General features: G+C 37.3%; 1 protein-coding gene across 1 annotated transcript in view; it reads left to right on the forward strand.

Moving 5' to 3' along the window:
- Window positions 1-19,596, forward strand: part of RASEF (RAS and EF-hand domain containing) — a 78,418-nt gene that overhangs the window by 50,672 nt on the left and 8,150 nt on the right. The window contains exons 7-15 of the mRNA XM_049770700.1: window positions 1,614-1,682; window positions 2,727-2,811; window positions 5,965-6,053; window positions 9,476-9,710; window positions 10,001-10,135; window positions 10,242-10,389; window positions 11,570-11,651; window positions 13,934-14,048; window positions 19,464-19,583. Of these exons, the coding sequence (XP_049626657.1) occupies window positions 1,614-1,682; window positions 2,727-2,811; window positions 5,965-6,053; window positions 9,476-9,710; window positions 10,001-10,135; window positions 10,242-10,389; window positions 11,570-11,651; window positions 13,934-14,048; window positions 19,464-19,583 (1,078 nt within the window). The remainder of the gene's footprint in view (window positions 1-1,613; window positions 1,683-2,726; window positions 2,812-5,964; window positions 6,054-9,475; window positions 9,711-10,000; window positions 10,136-10,241; window positions 10,390-11,569; window positions 11,652-13,933; window positions 14,049-19,463; window positions 19,584-19,596) is intronic.

Below are 19,596 nucleotides of genomic sequence, written 5' to 3' on the forward strand. Positions count from 1 at the left end.
TATCTATTACTCAGTTGCAGTCATAGTTTATTATCCCTGACACATAGATATAATAGCATTGTTCCCCCCAAAAAAACATATAAAGAAATACACATATCCCCTTTAGTCTGTTGAACAAGTCCAAGACAAAAATAATGTCCCCCAAAGAATACATATAAAGAAATCCACATATCCCTCCTAGTCTATTGTGAGCAAGTCCAAGGTAGGCAGAATCTGGATGACTACTTCAGCTAATGAGGTAATCTGTTATTTGAGGGCAGCCAGGGAGGCAATGGAAGTACTCTGAGTAGCTGGGTGGAGTCATGAGCTGAAATCATTCTGGTCACGAGTGGCAGTTCACAGTGACATGAGGTTGACAGGATGTGGGGTAGGGGGTATGAGGTTAAATGGGAGTGGGGTGGAACTGCAGATCACAAGTGGTGTTGAGCTATATGGGTAATGGGTTTAATAGGGAAAGTAACAAATCCAAGATAGATGAGCATAGTGAAGCAACAGAAAATGTTTTGCTAATTGGCAGGTGAGCCAATAGAGATAGTAGAAGGCTTTTGTACAACACAGACACACGTAAGAATTGACTATAAAAATAAAGGTGGCCATACTCACATGTACAAATGTATATATAGTTGATGGATCAATTTTTGCAGTTGTATAAATGACCCATCGAGGGTGGTAAATGGGAGTAAGTCAGTGCTCATTAATATGAAGCTGGGAAGTATGATGATAAGGAAAATTTATGCATGTTACTATAACATCTAATTCCTAGGAATCACTGCTAGTGAGGGTAGACTTGGCTATAAAAGTATTATAGGTTAGATGGTGCAAACATCATTCTCAGACCAATCAACTGTTCCACAAAATTGTTTTTCATAATTTGTTAAATATCTTATATTCAACACTATAGTCTAGGACTTAAATTTCTCAAAGTAATTGAAGAAATTTTAATCTTTATCAAGATAATGGAAAGTCAGTTTAAATGGATAATATTTAATGATCTGGGGTTTGGGAAGCTAGTAAAGGGATTTTGTATATTTAGAAAAGTAGCTATAAAGGAACAGGATCTGGGATAAGTAACAAATATTCTGAATGGACTTTCTGGGATGGAGATCAGAGCTTCATAATGTAGCAAAGAAGTCACTTGGTGTGGTTTTCTAGGTTCTAGAAAACTGAGAAAGTCTGCATTGGTGAATTCTCTGGTTTAGGGTTGGGGTAGAAGGAGAGAAGAAATGATCACAAGAAAGGAGAAAATAGTTGAAATTCCAAGCTAAGACTGGAAATGAGCAGAGAAGGATTATACATGAGAGTAAGAGGAATCTAAATTACTGGTAATATGGTTGCTTGTTGGGAGGGAACATAGCAGCTTAATACTTGGACCCAGTGAGAAAGAGAGCTAGGGCATGTTAGGGCTAGAAGAACTAGTGGGTGCTGAGAGGGGAGGAGGGTATGTATATACATGGGGGTCATGGACTGAAGCACAGAGGAACCAAGCATTAACACAATTAAGTAGAGAAGCATGACAAGAGACATACAATTTTGAAAAGGATGAAACACATAGATAAGGGAGGACCAAATAGAACACTTAATTCTTATTCCAATGTAAAAAAATATTTTTACAGGGATCTGCAAATAATCCAAGAGTACACAGAAGATCGAAATAATCTTGAGAGGCAAATTGAAATACTCCAGTAAGTTCTCATGTGAAATACTAATTTTCATTAACTTAATGACATGCATGTTTATATAATTTGAGCTTCTCTGTTCTCACCTGGGTTTCTTCTGTATTTCCATATCACTTCAGTATATCCAGTTAGGTCTTTGATATTCATTTAAGAAATGATTCTTTTATGTAGCTTCACTCAGTATCTTTGATGGATCAAGCATTTTAGGAGCTTAGGGAAAAAGTCTGTATGGGATTGTTTAAGGGAATAAAATACAAACTAGTCAGTCATTACAGAAATTAGTAAAAATTGCCAAAGTAGACAGAGATAGTACTTGTTTCTAAAGGATATTGTGGAATCTGCAATCTGACCTCTAAGGTCCAAGAAACTTCCCTGGAGGAAGTGATGACAACCTGAATCACAAATGAAGTGATGAATGAATACATCTTAAGAAAAAGACCCTGTCATAGTGCTCATTTTAAAGAGGATGTTGAGGTTTGGTAACTTCCAGAAGTCACTTGAAAGTACCTGAGTTGGAATTTAAACCAAGATGAACTTGGAGTTTTGAATTGGTACACAGAACTTCCTGGTGGAATGACACTGGGCCAATGAGTAAGGTGGAGAAGAAATTTGAAGAAAGAAGTGTGATTTGGCACCCTGCATACACCCCAGCTGATGTGTATTTAGTGGAGTTAGAGTATAGCAAGAAACCATCCAGATTCAGGCATTCTGGGTAAAGGAACCAACATACGATTTATTCAAATAGTGGAGCTACCTAACCTAAGGGAATCGTTGGTATCTCAGTAGAGCTCATTTCCTCATAAAAATGAGGAAATTTCCTTGAGACCTCTCAAGAGAGAGGATAACCACTTAAGTTGTACTTGTTGAAATGAAGTATGATCTTAGTGTATGAGATTTGAAGGAAAGTGGTAGAAACTTGTAAGAACTGGTAAGTAGTTTCATATTCTGAACCTCTCTGCCTGAAAGAACCTTTCATTGTGAACCTCTCAATGTTTATCTTCACAGAATTTGTCCTCTTTTAGTTATTTATTTTATTATCTTTCTCTGCAGAACAGCAAACCGAAAACTTCATGACACTAACGATGGCCTAAGAAGTGCTCTAGAAAATAGTTACAATAAGTTCAACAGATCTTTGGTATGCCATGACTTTCATACATTTTGTTCTTTCTTGTACTAGACTATTATATTTCTTTGGGTGTATTTCCTTAATAGGTACAATTTTTATTGTGTATTTCCTTATGTCAGGGGTCTCAAACTCGCGGCCCGCGGGCCATTTGTGGCCCTCCATACAGCATTTTGTGGCCCTGCCCTAGAGGAATCTTTTTTTGTTTTGTTTTGTTTTAGTTGTTTGGGTAACACCCCCCAATGTTCAAGGCTTACTACTGACTTTGCACTCAAGGATCACCCCGACTTTGCCTCCTGCAGCCCCCAGGTAAATTTAGTTTGAGACCCCTGCCTTATGTAGATTTCTTTGGATTTGTTTAGTAGGAAATTTTAGTAAATAAGTTTCTCTTGGGTTTGAAGTTCATGTTAGAACCTGGTCACAGGGATTGTTTTACCACCATAATATCCTGTGGCATTGTACCTTTTTTCATAGAGACATTAAAATAGGGAAATCGTAGAAAAGAAAGAAGTTTTTATCTAATATGGATAGGGACTCCTAATTTTTCTTTTTATGGAGGGGCCTTTCAGCCTGAATATTTGTCACAGTGATTTGACTTATGCTTCAGTCAATTGGACATTAACTTTTTACCCGTGATCCTAAAATCCCATCTCTGGAACTGACATGGTTTTCTGCACCAGCAGCAAGAAATGAACTTCTGCTGAGGAAGACCCTAATACTGTCCTGGCACTGGTTTGCTTCAGGGTGGGTTTATATGACACCCTGGCACTTGGAAATAACAGCAAATTGCTTTTAGGGTGGTGAAATGAAACCAGATGATGCTCTGTGACACCCTGACTTTGACAAAGGATCTATACAAAAAGCCAAGCTTTCTAATTATTGAAGCCTGGCTGCAGCACCTGTGATTGAGGAGAACTTTCCCTAGGACAATGAAGAAAGACTTTGGGTTTAGACAACTTAATATGCCTGGAGCCTGTAGTTGGTCTTATGGCAGGATGCGTTATGGGTAGTGACACCCTGTCTTTAGGTCAAAGGTTTTTTTCTTTTTATTTTCCAAACTTTTGCTGGACCTATGCAAAAAAAACTGCCACCCCTTTTTTATCTTTTAAATAGGGGCTCCCACCTTTTTCATAGAACTTTAGGACATGAATTACTTTGTCTAACCTCATTTCTGCATTTTTCTATAAAATTAAGAAGAAAGAAAAAAAAGAAAGGATGGGAATAAGGAGCCAAGTAGTCTCAGGTGTGTTGGTGGAGGAGATAAAAAAGGATAGAACTAAATATCCAAGCCAAAGTCAACAACAGAATCAAGAGACCAAAACTATAACAATCTATACTTAAAATGGGCCTGTTGTGCTGGCACACCAGAGGGCAAAGGGTGGTATACTCTATAGAATCTACTATATAGGTCCTATATATGTACTCTGGGACCATTGATGGAGAAAAGTTAACACTGGTGGTGTAATTGGCCCTGATTCATTATATGTCTGAAATCCAACTATGAAGGACTTTGTAAGTACATGATTTCAATAAAATAAAATTTCAAAAAAATAAAGGAACTTTTGATAGATAAGCCTTACAATAATGAGATATTTTCCAGATTAAAAAATTTAATCGATTTGATGCTTCTTTAAGAATATAAAAGCCTAATGTTACTGAATTCTTATGAGAAGTAAACCAGAAAATGATGTGTCAGATGTCCTAAAGAATTAAGACTTCTGTAAAGAGTTTAGATATGCACACACAGGATGGAAGTGACTTCATGGAAACACAAATCAAATATTGCCCAATGGAGAGAAGATAATGGAAAATTCTGATGTTGGATGAAATTATCCAAATTGAGGCCTTACTTTTCCCAGGGGAACAAATCCAATTGGGATTTTGAGGGTGAGAATGAGAAAGCCTCCTCAAAAAACTTTTTCTGGGGGAGGGACAGGAGCAGTGGTGCAAGAGGTAGGCATTTGCCTTGCACATGTTAACCTAAGACAGACCTAGGTTCGATCCCCTGGCATCCCATATGGTCTCTCAAGCCAGGAGCAATTTCTGAGCACATAGCTGTAGAGTTACAGCCCTTAGGATGGGCTTGGATGGTGGTGGACACATGGAGGGGCTTTTCTCTGCCATCCCAGGCCACGTGGCTCTGCAACCCCCTTCAGCCTTTGGGTCTGAAGCTTCATGAGAGCGAGGGGAATCAGACTCACTCAGACAGGCTTCAGGAAGTATCAGCTTTATTCAGGCCCTAGACAACACTTCTGGCTTCTAACCATTTACGCATTCAGCCCTGCATTCTCCCTTCTCCCTTAGCCATAGCTCTTCATCCAGGTAAATGCAAATTTCTTCTCATGTGGCCTTTATAATCTCCCCAAGATCCCTTCCTTTCCTGGGAAGACCTTGCAGGTAATGATACACATAATATCGGCCCAAGATGCCTCCCAGGAAAGGGCGGGCCTTGCAGGTAGTTAAACATAAATCCGGGGTGGAGTCATATCAGCTAGGAGTAACTCCTGAGCATCACTGGGTGTGGCCCCAAAAGCGCCCCCCAAAAAGTTTTTTTGGGGGTGCAGTTATCTTGAAGTTATCTTGAAGATCCTAGTATTATAGCACTGAGTACAAATAAGTCATTCATTAAGTGGAAGGTTTAAAAAGAAACAGATTATTAAGAAAAATAAGCTGATATAATGGAGACCTGGAAAACCTGGGGAACTCCTTCATGGCTTATGCCATAAAGTTTGGGAGTAAGATGTGGCAAGAAGGGAGAAGTTTTTAAATTTATTAAGACATTGTGATTAGCAGTTTTTCATAGCCAAGTGTTAGGCATACAGTGTTCAAGCACTAGTTCCACCATCAGTGTCATCTTTCCTTTACAATTGACCCAGGTTCCCCCCTACTCCCACACCCCTATTCTGTCTCCTGGACATGCACATTTTTAAATTTTATTGTGTGATTTGTTTTTATTGTGTGATTTGATTTCCTTTGTCAGTTTTCTTGATTTCAGTTTTGCTCAGTTTTCAGTTTGCTCAGGCAGGATCCCAGCTTTTAACTAATTTGCTGCAGTTTAAAAAGCAGTCTATTTTGTCTGCCTACTACCATTTTATATATGCATTTTACATTTTACATACATATAAGTTAAAAAAAGGAGTACTAAATATTACTTATATATTACAGCGCATAACTAATGTGTCACCAGGAAATACAATTTCTAGAAGCAGCCCCAAATTTAATGGTCATTCTCCTCAACCTTTGGGCTATGACAGGTATGTTAATATCTACTTACTCTTTATTTCAATTCTAATTCAAAGTTAGAAGAAAAGTATATTTTGTTATGGTGAGTTACTTAGTTGGTTTCTTACTTTCTCTAATCTGTTCTTAAATTTATGCAATAACAAATGCAAAGATTAAAAATTTTAAGAGAGGAATAAGCTATTTCCTTAAGATATTATAATGACTTTGTTTTATATATGCTCACCCTTTATTCTTTTTTTTAATATTTTTTAAAATTATCTTTATTTAAACACCATGATTACAAATATAATTGTAGTTGTATGATTACAGTCATGTAAAGAACAACCCTCCTTCACCAGTGCAGGATTCCCACCACCAATTTCCCAGATCTACCTACTCCCCTCCAACCCCACACCTGTACTCGAGACAGGCTTTCTTTTTTCCTCATTTATTCACATTATTATGATAGTTTTCGGTGTAGTTATTTCTCTAACTGCACTTATCATTCTATGTGATGAGCTTCATGTCATTAGCTGCACCTACATGGGAGAATGGGGGGAAGTAAGGGTTGGGACTGAGGCACCTTCCGGTTTTCTCTATGATTCTGGAGACCAGCTCTTGCCAGGTATGGGGTTTGGGGAGGCCCCATACCAGAGCCTTTCTCCCTAGCCTGGGGAGTGCTGGGAGGCTTGGCAGGCCCCCTGCCATCCTTGTCTTTTTCCCCTGACTCCAGGCCTTTCCTGGGTGCCAGCTCAGATGGCCAGAAGTGGGTTCAGGTGGACTCTTAGTGGTCCTCAGGTTCCCCCCTCCCTCCATACTACAGGGGGAAGGTGCATGGGGAGGAGGGTGGGCAGACATCTGGCTTCCGATTTTGTCCTTGATTCTGGAGACCAGCTCTTGCCAGGTATAAGGTTTTTCTCCCCTGGACTTCAGTCTTTCCCTGGGCACCGGTCTAAGTGGACTCTATAGGGGTCAACAGACTTTCCCCCTATCTCTCCCTACACTAATGGGAATGCGCTCTGGGAGGAGGGCAGGCTGTTCTAGCACTGGTTTATATTGGGACAGTCAGTGGAAATTTTTTCTCTTTGTTTTCATATTGATAGTATTGTGTGCATATATTCTATATATCCATAATATCCATCTTGTATTGGGACCTTGATACTGCCCTACAAAGCTCATTTCTAATATTTCACCCTTTATTCTTATTCATGTTCTGTTGCATAAAAGTAGACTCAGTAAGAGATGTTTCACTAAAAAACTAGTGAAACTCAGTTATATCATATTTCAGTATATAGTTATATGATGCTGAGACTCTAGGTTTAATATAAGTTTAATGTTTAATATAAATTCATTATATTATGTGAGCTATGTTCAAGAAAAGTATACTTTGAAAGCAAATAATAATATGGCACATTGTGGAGTGTGGCTATTGTGTGGAGTACTCTGAAATATGGCCATACACAATATGACTATTGTGTGGAGTACCATGAAAGTTTGATAAAAGTCAGAATACTGAAAACTATAATTTATTTTTACTATTTTGGATCAGTGAAATCAAATACTTAGCCCAACCTAACATTTGATCTAGTAATAAAAATGGAAAGTGCATGTACCTGAAAATATGTTCAATGTTGCTACTGTCACAGTTTGAAAGTAGAATTTAATGTATGAAGTATAGGTATTCAGGTTTCTATTTCTGATGGACCTTAATGATTAGTGTTAGTTTCCTTTTAATTGTAGTGCTTTATTCTTGGAGTAAAGAATAGTGCATTTTCTATCATGATGCTAACAAACCAATCAGTTTCCCTACAGGAAGTACTATCACTAGAACCAATTGTTTATTGTCTTTGCATACATACGATGCTTACATTGCTCACTGATTTGTGAAACAAAATGTTTAGCAGTGCATTGATTAATAACAGCTAGCTACTGTTTTTGAGGGAAAAATGTATAGGTGTCATTTTATTCTTCTCTGGACTATACTCAGGGTTAGTTCTAAGCACATAAAGAAAAGATACTACTTATGTCAACATTATTTCAGAAATTTCACCACGATTGACTTTTTCAAATGTCTGATGAATAAGATTTTAACTACTGAATAATTGATGCTTTATAGTAGATTTTAAGGGACAGAGACATTTCTCTTCGCATCCTGGTTCCTCTGAGTAGCAGGAATATAATACATTTTTTGCTTTTCATCTTAAAATTCAGCTATGAATCACTTGTAGACTGGGCATGTGCTTCTTTTGGGTCTGTGACTACTTTGATAAAATGAGTTAACATTAAATTTTTCTTTCTGATCTTTCTAATATAAAACTTTTTTATAACTGTGTTGCAAATTTAATCTAATTACTTTTATGTCCTCATTGTATTTTAACTTGTATATGTGGCTTAGCTGTATGTTTTTTTTTCCTAAGAACTTCTTTATATTTTCATATATTTCATTATAATGAAAATGTTCTTTGAATAGGTAAATATTTTACTTTAATAAAGTCAGGTTTATAAGCTGAGTTTGAGAAAGTCTGACCTAAATCTATAGAAAAGTGCTTTATTAATTTGGGATTTAATTTCTTCCTTATGAAAAATATAGTTTTTAGAAAAACTGCTTCTGAACAACCAGTAGTGACATGGACCCAAAGTATTCTGTACTATTAAATATGAATAAGTTTTGGGGGGTTCCTTATAAGTTCAAACTAAAACCTTAGAAAATAAATTTCATAAATTAGAAAACAACAGATGTATACATGTACACATATTCTTAGCTAGTAAAATTTACTATGCAATTCCTACTTAGAACCAAGACTTGGTTCTTTTAGCATATTCATCTCATCATTTCTTACATCAGGATTTCTATGTACCTAATCCATTGGCCCTTTCTGATTAGACTGTATTAAGCTTTGATTAGAAATAGGCTTTCAAAAAAGTTTACCTGTTGACCTTATTTTGTCTTCCTCCAAAATTTGTTCTTATTCTGCATTACATCTTCCAGTATTTAAAGAGAGAAATCTTTGAGAAATAATTTGAATGAACTGAAGCTTTTTTCATATCTTAGGGTTTTGAGTCTCCTAATATTGAAGCAGCCTTTACATCTGTTTTCTCAGAAATCTTATGAAGTAGAAAGTTAGAAGCACACAATAGCAGTACAAAGTTTCTTTGTTCTACATACATGTTTGTCAACACATCTTGGCTAATGTTACTCATTTTATATCAGAAAATATGGTAATTAAAAATTAGCTTCACTTATCAAATGTTTGGTTTGAAGTTTTTATCCCAATTATTTATTGCAAAAAAAGAATTGTTATTACGTTGACAATTGTATCTCCCCTTTTGTTCAGTCATGGATTTCATTGTGATTCTTGACAAAGGTGAGAATGTTGGTCTTAAAAGCACCACTGTACTATATTATCAAGGCAGCATGAGCTTCAGGTAAAGCCATCTTTTCTTTTGTCACCAGATCATCTCACTCTTCTTATGTGGATGAAGACTGTGACTCATTGGCCCTCTGTGATCCTATGCAGAGGACTAATTGTGAAGTTGATAGCCTGCCCGAGAGTTGCTTTGACAGTGGCATGTCTACCTTAAGAGATTACAATGAGTATGACTCAGAGGTGGAAGACAAGCACCAGAGAGGATTTCAGAGGTCACGTGGCATACAGGAGCACTTTGGGGCTGATGCTTCTGACACAGATGTAAGCCCTTTAAATCAGTACTATTGCTTGCCTTATCTTTGATAAAAATCTGTCATCCTGTTGGGTGGTAATGTCATGAAAATCTATCTGAAAAGTCATGAATATGCAGCACAATCAATAGAACATTCTTCCACAAAGTTTGGAAGAAACTCTCATAGAGTGTCATTTGTGGCCACTCTAGTCTCTAACATAATACATTTAGTAGCATATTTTTCTTCTTTTTATTCAGGAATATAATGAGGAACTAACTTTTTAAAATAATTTTTATCTTTTTTTAAAAAAATAAACAGGTTCCTGATATAAGGGATGAAGAAACATATGGTTCAGATGGAGCAGTTTCTGTCTTAAACTGGAAGCCCTCAGATTCCATTAACGAAAGCAGCACTGTTAGTTCCAGAAAGATCATCTCAGCACTTTCGCCACAGGTATTTTCTGGAACTTTTATTTTTATTTAATTAATTAACTAATTAATTTATTGTCTATGCCATATAACTTATTGAGAAGAAAACTGGTCCATTTTTTCCCCTCCAGACAGATATGGAAGATGACAATCATAAATCTGCCTCATCACAGAGGGCTTATAAGATTGTACTTGCTGGAGATGCTGCAGTGGGCAAGTCAAGTTTCCTCATGAGACTCTGTAAGAATGAATTTCGAGGAAATACATTCGCTACCTTGGGTATGATTCCTTTCCCAGTTAATGGGAAAATGACCTTATTTATGGTTTTATTTTATCTAGTGATTAAATACACAGAAATAAACCTTTTCTCTCCTCCCACTTCGTATCTACATATAAAGGAATTTGTATCTTTGTGTCTGTGAGGGATATTTGTTTGTGTCCTTGTTTATGGAATTATACTTCTACTTTGATTAAGACCCAACTTTAGGACAGGAGATTAATAAAGGTCAGAGTAAGATCAGCCAAGCTAACACATGATTAGCAAACTTCTTCTGACATTTACCTCAAACCAGGTACTGTTGAAGGTACTATGACTACACAGTGAACAAAGTTACTGAGTTCCAGCTGCCAGGAACTTACATCCCAAAGTAGAGAAGTGGATGAAACCCACATTTATAAAAAAAAATCACTTCTACTAGAGATATCTAGTTTTACACAGAATAGTCTTTGTGATAAGGGATCATTTGATGTTGATAAAGTGAAATATTTATAAATTGTTATTATGGTAAAATTCATAGCCATATGTATACTCTCTCGCCTCCTCCATGAGGAAATACATGAGCATTTATATTTATTTATGAAATACATGAGAGGTGTCTCAGAACAAGGAAAGTAGATGTATTCTGCTATCTTAAATTTACATAGTAATGAGCAAAAATCCTTGAGGATTTGCAAATAATCCCTAGTCAATATTCAGAAATAAAGGAACAGTTGCATCTTTACAATGAACATCTTTGTAAATTTATGAATTCATTATACCCTTCAAGAAAACAAAGCTGTAATCTGGTTAATATAAAGACTTACAGTAGTTGGTTCAATTTCTAGAGCAGAAGACCATATATGTCTACATGCATCTCCATACGCATATACATATTTCATTGCATGTACATATTTACTGATAAATATTTTGTTTAATAATTTTTAATTATGAGAAAACATCATACATTTTACTTTAGTAGTTTTCCAAACTACAGATGAAGCTGAATTTAAGGGACATCCATATGCTTCTTGTATGATCTGAATTACAAAGCATCTGAAGGCCAGGTTTTTTATTCAACGTGATGGACTTTGTTTGAATGACATTTGTCTCATCTGAAAGGGCTTGAAATTAAAATGAATGTTGAAAGTAAAAATGTAAATTAATATAGATATTAACATGTTCTCTTTTACTCCTTTTCAGGAGTTGACTTCCAAATGAAAACTCTCTTTGTAGATGGAGAGCAAACAGTACTGCAGCTCTGGGATACGGCTGGTCAGGAGAGGTACGTGCTTTTCCTAAAGCTTCAGGCTCTGCCGAGGTTTTCTCAAGCAAATCTTAGAGACAGGTGTGTGTTGAATTCTTTTTTTTTTAATTGGGCCACACCCATTTGATGCTCAGAAATTGCCCCTGGCTTATGGGATGCCGGGGATCGAATCGTGGTCCTTCCTTGGCTAGCGCTTGCAAGGCAGACATCTTACCTGTAGCGCCACCTCACCGGCCCCATTGTGTGTTGAATACTTAACATGATACAAGTGTATCTTACTATAAGATTATATGGTATAACACTTCAGGTATGCTTATCTTTTTCTTACTTTTTCTCCCATTTACTTTTTTATTGAATATATGATGAGAGGCTCTTTCAAGCTTCCTTTTAGCTACAGTTCAGTTGGGTAAAGAGTTTGTTCTCTCCGAACAAAAGAATTTAGGTCAGATCATACTTTCGAGTGCATTGACAGTGTGAGGAGCTACTTGGCTATGGGAAGAATTAAAGACAGAGAATAGAACCTGTCTGCTCCCTTGATTTTAAAGGCAGAGGCGAAAACTAAGTAGCAAACTCAAATTTACTTAGTCTTGTTCTCAGGCATATTAAACACAATGTTGAATCTTGTCTAGAATGGAATGTGTCCAGTTGTTTCATAAGTTTGAATGGTGTTTTTGCCAATCTCTGAATAACACACCATTCAGGTAATAAGATTCAAGAGTGAATGGAAGCAAGTACCAACCCATGAGGACTTATTGTCTGGCATACCAGGACTTTGTACATTTAAAAATATTTGTGGTTTGCACCATTTTCATAAAAATAATGCCATTTTATAGTACTATCTACTATAAAATATTTGCAATTGCATAGAGCTGGCACATGTATGTTGAGTATGCTTCCCAAGTGAGCCCTCCACAGTTATGTAAAATAAAACTATTGGTTCATTGTTTTCCACCTTGGTGTAATACTTCACTCTCATCCACACACATTAGGGTAAAAATACTTGGGGGGTATTGCATAATCAACACCCCCCCAAGTATTTTTTTCTTTTTTTTTCTTTTTTTTTGGTTTTTGGGTCACACCCCGTGATGCTCAGGGGTTACTCCCGGCTATGTGCTCAGAAGTCACGCCTGGCTTGGGGGACCATATGGGATGCCGGGGGATCGAACCCCGGGGGATCGAACCGCGGTCCGTCCTAGGCTAGCGCAGGCAAGGCAGGCACCTTACCTCTAGCGCCACTGCCCGGCCCCCAAGTATTTTTTTCTAATGTCCAATTTCCTTCTATACTTCTCTCTAGGTGTGGGTTCATATAACTTATGACTGAAGCTGAAATTTATAGGAATTATGTTCAGTCATTGGGGGTTGTAGATATTCCTGGTATTGTTTGCAGAGAAATTGAATTGACTTTTTTATGCCAGTAAACCAAGTTCTCATCTTATTATTATTACTTTTTTTTCTGAGTCATGTTAGACCAGGGTCCTCAAACTTTTTAAGCAGGAGGCCAGTTCACTGTCCCTCAAGACTGTTGGAGGGCCTGACTATAGTTAAAAAAAACTAAACAAATTCCTATGCACACTGAACCTATCTTTTTTTGAAGTTAAAAAAGGGAACAAATAGAATATTTAAAATGTTGAACAAGTAAAGTTAAATCAATGAACTTACCAGTATTTCACTGGGACCATGGGCCTACTTTTGGTGGGCCATAGTTGGAGGACTTGTCTCTGAGACTGAGAGGAGGAATAGAGAGACAGAGAGAAGGAGGCGAGTCAGAGAGTGTGGCACACATCCCACACATGCATATTGCAGGCCAGGACGAATCAGCTGCTAAGCAGGATAGGCAGCGGTAGCAAAAACACCTGGTGGGCTAGATAAATGTTCTTGGTAGGCTGCATGAGGTCTATAGGTCATAATTTGAGGACCCCAGTGCTAGGCTATAGGGATTCCTATTTAACAGTAACATTTTGATAATAGATTCTCAGATGGGGCTTATTTTAGAAGATGAGGAGAGAATATAAAAGAGATAAAGGATCGGGCCTGGAGAGATAGCATAGCAGCGTTTGCCTTGCAAGCAGCCGATCCAGGACCTAAGGTGGTTGGTTCAAATCCCGGTGTCCCATATGGTCCCCCGTGCCTGCCAGGAGCTATTTCTGAGCAGACAGCCAGGAGTAACCCCTGAGCACCGCTGGGTGTGGCCCAAAAACAAAAAAAAACAAAAACAAAAACAAACAAACAAAAAAATAGATAAAGGATGAAGTTGCACCTGACTGACTAAATCATTGCCTACATTCTTTTCTTTTTTCCAGATTCAGAAGTATTGCCAAGTCTTACTTCAGAAGAGCTGATGGTGTCTTGCTGCTATATGATGTTACTTGTGAGAAAAGCTTTCTTAATGTACGAGAATGGGTAGATATGATTGAGGTAAGAAATGAGAATTATTCTGTTTCATGGAAAATAGTCTTTCTCTTTATAAAGTGAATGAGAAACCTTGACCCTATCAGGAAGACTGCATGTTAAAGTTTCCAGGAATACTTGGATGTACTGTTTTATTTCTCAGCTGCTGGCACATTTTCAGAAAACCAAAGGTAACACCAGTGTGAGTTACTGGGAATACAGTTTCTGATTTTTCTTATAGACAAAATAAAAATATTGGAAGTGAATGAAAAATGCATGTAACCCAGGACACTGTAGCTCAGGTGAATGGGTTGGTGTGAGTGAGTATTTAATGTGATTGAATGTCTAGCAATTTTTACATAAGCAATGACAGTTGGGACACTATCTGGACATGAACAAACTCCAAGTCTTCTAGTAACTGTGTTCTTCATGTTATTACAGTAATGGCTTGGGTATTTACTTATCCTTACTATTGAAATATCAGTTGTTATTTCAAAGATGTTGTTAGCACTTGGACTTTCTTATGACTAAGTGAAAATGTTCATGTCATTTTTTTTCATCTGTTTGGGCTTGTTGGAAAATAACTTTTTAAGTAGGAAATGACTCTAGTCATAATATACTACCAGTAATTATTAAGCAATTTCAAGCTACAATTTAATCTATGGTTCAACTCAATCTTGGAAAATAAAAACTATCTTGACCAATGTAAGTTTTCAAGTAAGTCTATTACCTATGGTTTTCAACAGACTCTCAATGCTTTTGTGATCTCAAGTTAGTTTCTAGATTGTTCAATTAGCCCTGTCTTGGATTTTTATATAAAACAAAATCCAAACAATAATATTGCTTTTTTCACTGAATGGTGTGAGAAGTAACTAATCTGGATTAAAACACAGATGATAGTAAGTAAATAACTGTACATTTTATTTTGAAGAATTAACATGAATTAAAATTACAGAGGCTGGAGAGAGATGTCAATGGATAAGGTATCTGCCTTGCATAATGCTGATCCAAGTTAGATACTGGCATTCCATCTGGTTCCCTGAACACATCAGGAGTAATTTTTGAGTGCAGAGCCAGGAGTAATTCCTGAACATTACAAGATGTGGCCCTCAAACAAACAAAAAATAAAATTACAAAGACACATATATGGGAAGAAGGTGTGAGCTACACCTAATGGTTCCCAGGGTAAATCTTGGCAGGCCTGGAGGGGACCATATAGGATGCTATTCTTTGAAAAAGCAAGCACCACATTGAGTGTCACATTAAGAAAATATGTGTTTGAATGTGTGCATGTGGAGTGATAGTAAAAGGGTAGGGTCTTATTTATAATGTATATGTACATATATACATATACACATATATATAAAACAGTAGCCTTATATGCAGTGAACCCAGGGTCAATCCCTGGAACTCCATATGGTCCTAAGAGTACATCAGAAGTAGTTCTCAAGGGAAGATACAGGAATTAGCACTGGGCACCACCGAGTGTAGCTCCCAAACAAATAAAATTATCTAAAATTTCATGGAAGAGCTAGCACATAGACAGCCACAAAAATAACCCAGGGAGTCCAGAAGAGAATGATTGATATTCTAGAACTAGTCTCATGAATTTATAATGAAAATACTTCATTTGAAAACTTATAAATTACATTATCCCATAAATTTATGAGTTAAGATTATGGCCATTTACTTTCAAGTCATGAATAATTTGATTTGAAGATTTAGCTAGAAACTGAATGGAGACACATGATATCTTTTCCCAACTTTTACTCATTCAAAAGTAATTTAGGCTACATATTCTGTACTTGTACTGTTTGAATGATGAGGAGATATAAAATGAAGAGGCCTGCTTTCTGGAAATTTTACAATGGTGAAGGAGACATAAGCAATCAATATAAAAAAGGTTAATTAAGTGTAATAGGAAAAGAGACAGCAGCATAAAGGCTTTATCATGAAGAATTGGGCATTATGTAGTGTAGTTATGGTAGCCCCATCCAGTAGGTAGTGTTTTTAGTCCAAAACTGAGAAGTTATTTATTATAAGCTCCTAGAGTTGACTTTTCTTTGTTGTCATACAATGCCTGGCTGGAACTTTAATTACATAGGCATCTATATCCAAAGGAATCTTTTTTTTGTTTTTTGTTTTTTGTTTTGTTTGTTTTTGGGTCACACCCGGCCGTGCTTAGGGGTTACTCCTGGCTCTATGCTCATAAATTGCTCCTGGCAGGCTCAGGGGACCATATGGGATGCCAGTATTCAAACCACTGACCTTCTGCATTCAAGGCAAACACCTTACCTCCATGCTATCTCTCTGGTCCCTACATCCAAAGGAATCTATTTCAAAGAGAAGACTAGCACAAACTTTTGGCCAACCACATGGTTAGATTAATAACAGGCATCAACCCCTACCCCCAACCTCAACATATACACATTAGGATGCTTTGTTAAATGGCTTCTTGTAAACATTTTTAGTAAATGATTATTGGAACTGACTTACCACTTTTTGGGTTTCCTTTTTTGCTTCCTTTCTAATTTTTTTCTTTTATAATTTACCAATAGACTTTGCAACAAAGGTTAAGTTCATAAAATTCTAGAACATTAGCTCCAGGGAAAGTCCAGCCCATATACTATCTCTGCCAACACCTTGTGTAGCTATGTATACTGTGTAATTTACAAATCTCATAATAAACATTTATTGTCACAATATTTTTGATAATTAATATTGAAGTGCATCTTGTGATCATAGAATCCTTAAAGTCAATCCAATTACATTATTGCCTTAAAAGGGTAGAATCTGGGCCCGGAGAGATAGCACAGTGGTGTTTGCCTTGCAAGCAGCCGATCCAGGACCAAAGGTGGTTGGTTCGAATCCCAGTGTCCCATATGGTCCCCCATGCCTGCCAGGAGTTATTTCTGAGCAGACAGCCAGGAATACTCCCTGAGCACCGCCGGGTGTGGCCCCAAAACCAAAAAAAAAAAAAAAAAAAAAAAGGGTAGAATCTATTGGGAAGCTTATCTAAGGAAACCCTGGAAAATTCTAATCATTAGCATTTTTACCAGTAGACCTGAACATAAGGTAATATGACTTTGGAAGCTATTTAGATGCAAACTTAACTGAATACTTGAGAAATATTTCCCTCTTGAACCCTGAGCAGGTTACCAAAGTGTTATAGGTAATATGTATGACTTGGGGAAAAGAAAGTTATAGCCTTGAGATGAATGTTCACATCTTCCTCTTTACCCACCTCAGTCATAGAAAAGTACCTGGAAAGTTTAGGACCTGTAAATTTTACTCTGAACACATTCACAGTACAGAGCTTATATATCAACCAGTTCTGCATTGGCAGTCATCATACTGTACCCAAGTTCTACTTGATCTGCCAGGTGTGGGGCATGATCCCTGTCATCAGGTATTTTCCAAGGAGCCATTGAACTCAGGTTGGAGTGAAAAATTGCTTTTCATAGGAAATATAAGATCAGTCCTAATTTCAACCCAGGTCTAAGACTTATACTCACAGAAAAGAATTTCAAGAGGGGATGTATAGTGAGGTAAGAATTATTAGAAACAATGAGGGAGCAAAGAGACAGAGTAACATTTTCTACAGAAAGGAGAGAACTCAGAATACATATTTCTGGTTGAGTTCCAATTCAGTTTCTTCAGGTAAACAATAAAAGCCACTTGCTTATTTATTTATTTATTTATTTATTTATTTATTTTTACAGCCGGTTGTAAAATTTTTCTACCAAAAAAATGTGCTTCCTTGTGCACATTGCTAGGACATTGTCAAGGGAAAGAACTTTGAACGATTCAGCCCTTTCTCCCTTTCCCTTTACTGTTGTGCCTTCACTTGAAGGAAAGTTACCTGAGGAGAGAATAAATAAAATAAAAAGTTTATATTCTTTTTCTTGGTGGTTTGTGCCTTCTGGGTGGGGAGGGTGTTGGATTACTGGGTCCCACCCTGGTTAGTATTTATTCTCCACACTAGGGTGTGATCTAATGATTAGACTATTGAGTCCCTTCCTACTTAGTATTCCTTCTCCACCATAGGGTGTGTTCTGGTTCTTGCTAATAAAAGCCCAGGTTTCCGGAAGTCTGTACATTCATTCTTCCATTCCTTCACAAAACTGCTTTCCTTCTTAGGAGCCAAAGCGTGTGTTTTGTGATTCCTGGTTGAGTGTTGGAATTCCTGAACCCATTCTTTCCCCCTTTCACTGTGTGGATTATTTCCTGCATTAATGTTTGCTTCTGCATTTCTCCAGGTCCTAGTTTTGGAGCCTGAGGTTTCCATTACAGGAAGGGATCCAAAGTTATAGTCAGGAGTGTTCTGGAACCTCTTCTGGAACTATTTGAGCAATCAGGCAGGCAGTTTAGTACTAGCGCCCAAGGATATGTTTCTTCTTTAGCACCTATTTATTGGGGATCACTCAGATCATCATAACAGTATTGAGGCCTCTGCACCCAGTGATTTTAGGGAGTTAACCTAAGTTGGGATGAGAGGTTTGCATAGGTTAAATTGAAGATTATTAGTACATTATATGGTATTGACAGTGTTACTGAAAGAATTGGCAGCTTCATCTTGTGTTTCTCTCTGAGAGAGAAAAATTCATTCATAAACTCAGGGCAGGAAAGTGACAGATTTATTTAAGTTTGAAAAGAATCCTTATGAAATTTTTGGAATGGACTAACCTCAGAAGAGGATCATCTCTCTGAATGAGCTGTGTGGGTTTTTAAGAGACCATTTTTCTTTGTTTTAAACTTTGGTTTAAAGTTTTTTTTTTTTTTTTTTCATATTTCTCCCTCTTGTTTAATTGCCGTCAGGACAGAGAAGTTCTTGTGCCTGGAGGTATTATCACCTCTGGACGAAGGACTCTGAAACAACCCTTAGCCCCTCAGGATTTTTTTTAGAAGACAACCATGCTTGTAATTGGGTTTCAGCCATTAAATGAACATTGCCTTCACCAGTGCAACTTTTCCACCACTGTTGTCCCCCATTTCCTGACCTTTGTGCATGGTGTTAGAGGTCCGAGTTTGCTTTTTTGACCAGTTGTCCCAACACGACTTGTTGAAGAGGCTTTCCTTGTTCCATTTTGCATTTCTTGCCCCATTATCAAAGATTAATTGATTGAAAGTCTGAGGGGCATTCTCTGAATATTCAAGTCTATTCCATTGGTCTCTTCATGATGTTCTGTCTATATGTTGTGGGGTATTCTCAGAGGTTGAAATATCACAGCCAGGGTGTTTTGATCTGGACAGTTTACCACTCTGTGTTCACATTCTTGAGGGCCCTACATATTCCTCTGATTGCATAAACTCCCTCCATCATGCATGAGTGTGTAATGGACACACACATCTCTTGCTAGGCTTTCTAGCAGCTCTTGCTGGATTTGCTCTTGTCTTTTATTTTATGCATGGTTACATTTTTTTTTTTTTACTTTGTGGTAGGATGCAACTCATGAGAGCATCCCTCTCATGCTGGTAGGAAACAAGGCTGATCTTCGGGATACTTCTGAAGCAGAAAGACAAAAATGTGTCCCAGGACACTTTGGAGAAAAACTGGCCATGGTAAGAATGAAGG

The sequence above is a fragment of the Suncus etruscus genome, chromosome 3 (genome assembly GCF_024139225.1).
Source record: "Suncus etruscus isolate mSunEtr1 chromosome 3, mSunEtr1.pri.cur, whole genome shotgun sequence".
Lineage (NCBI taxonomy): Eukaryota > Metazoa > Chordata > Mammalia > Eulipotyphla > Soricidae > Suncus > Suncus etruscus.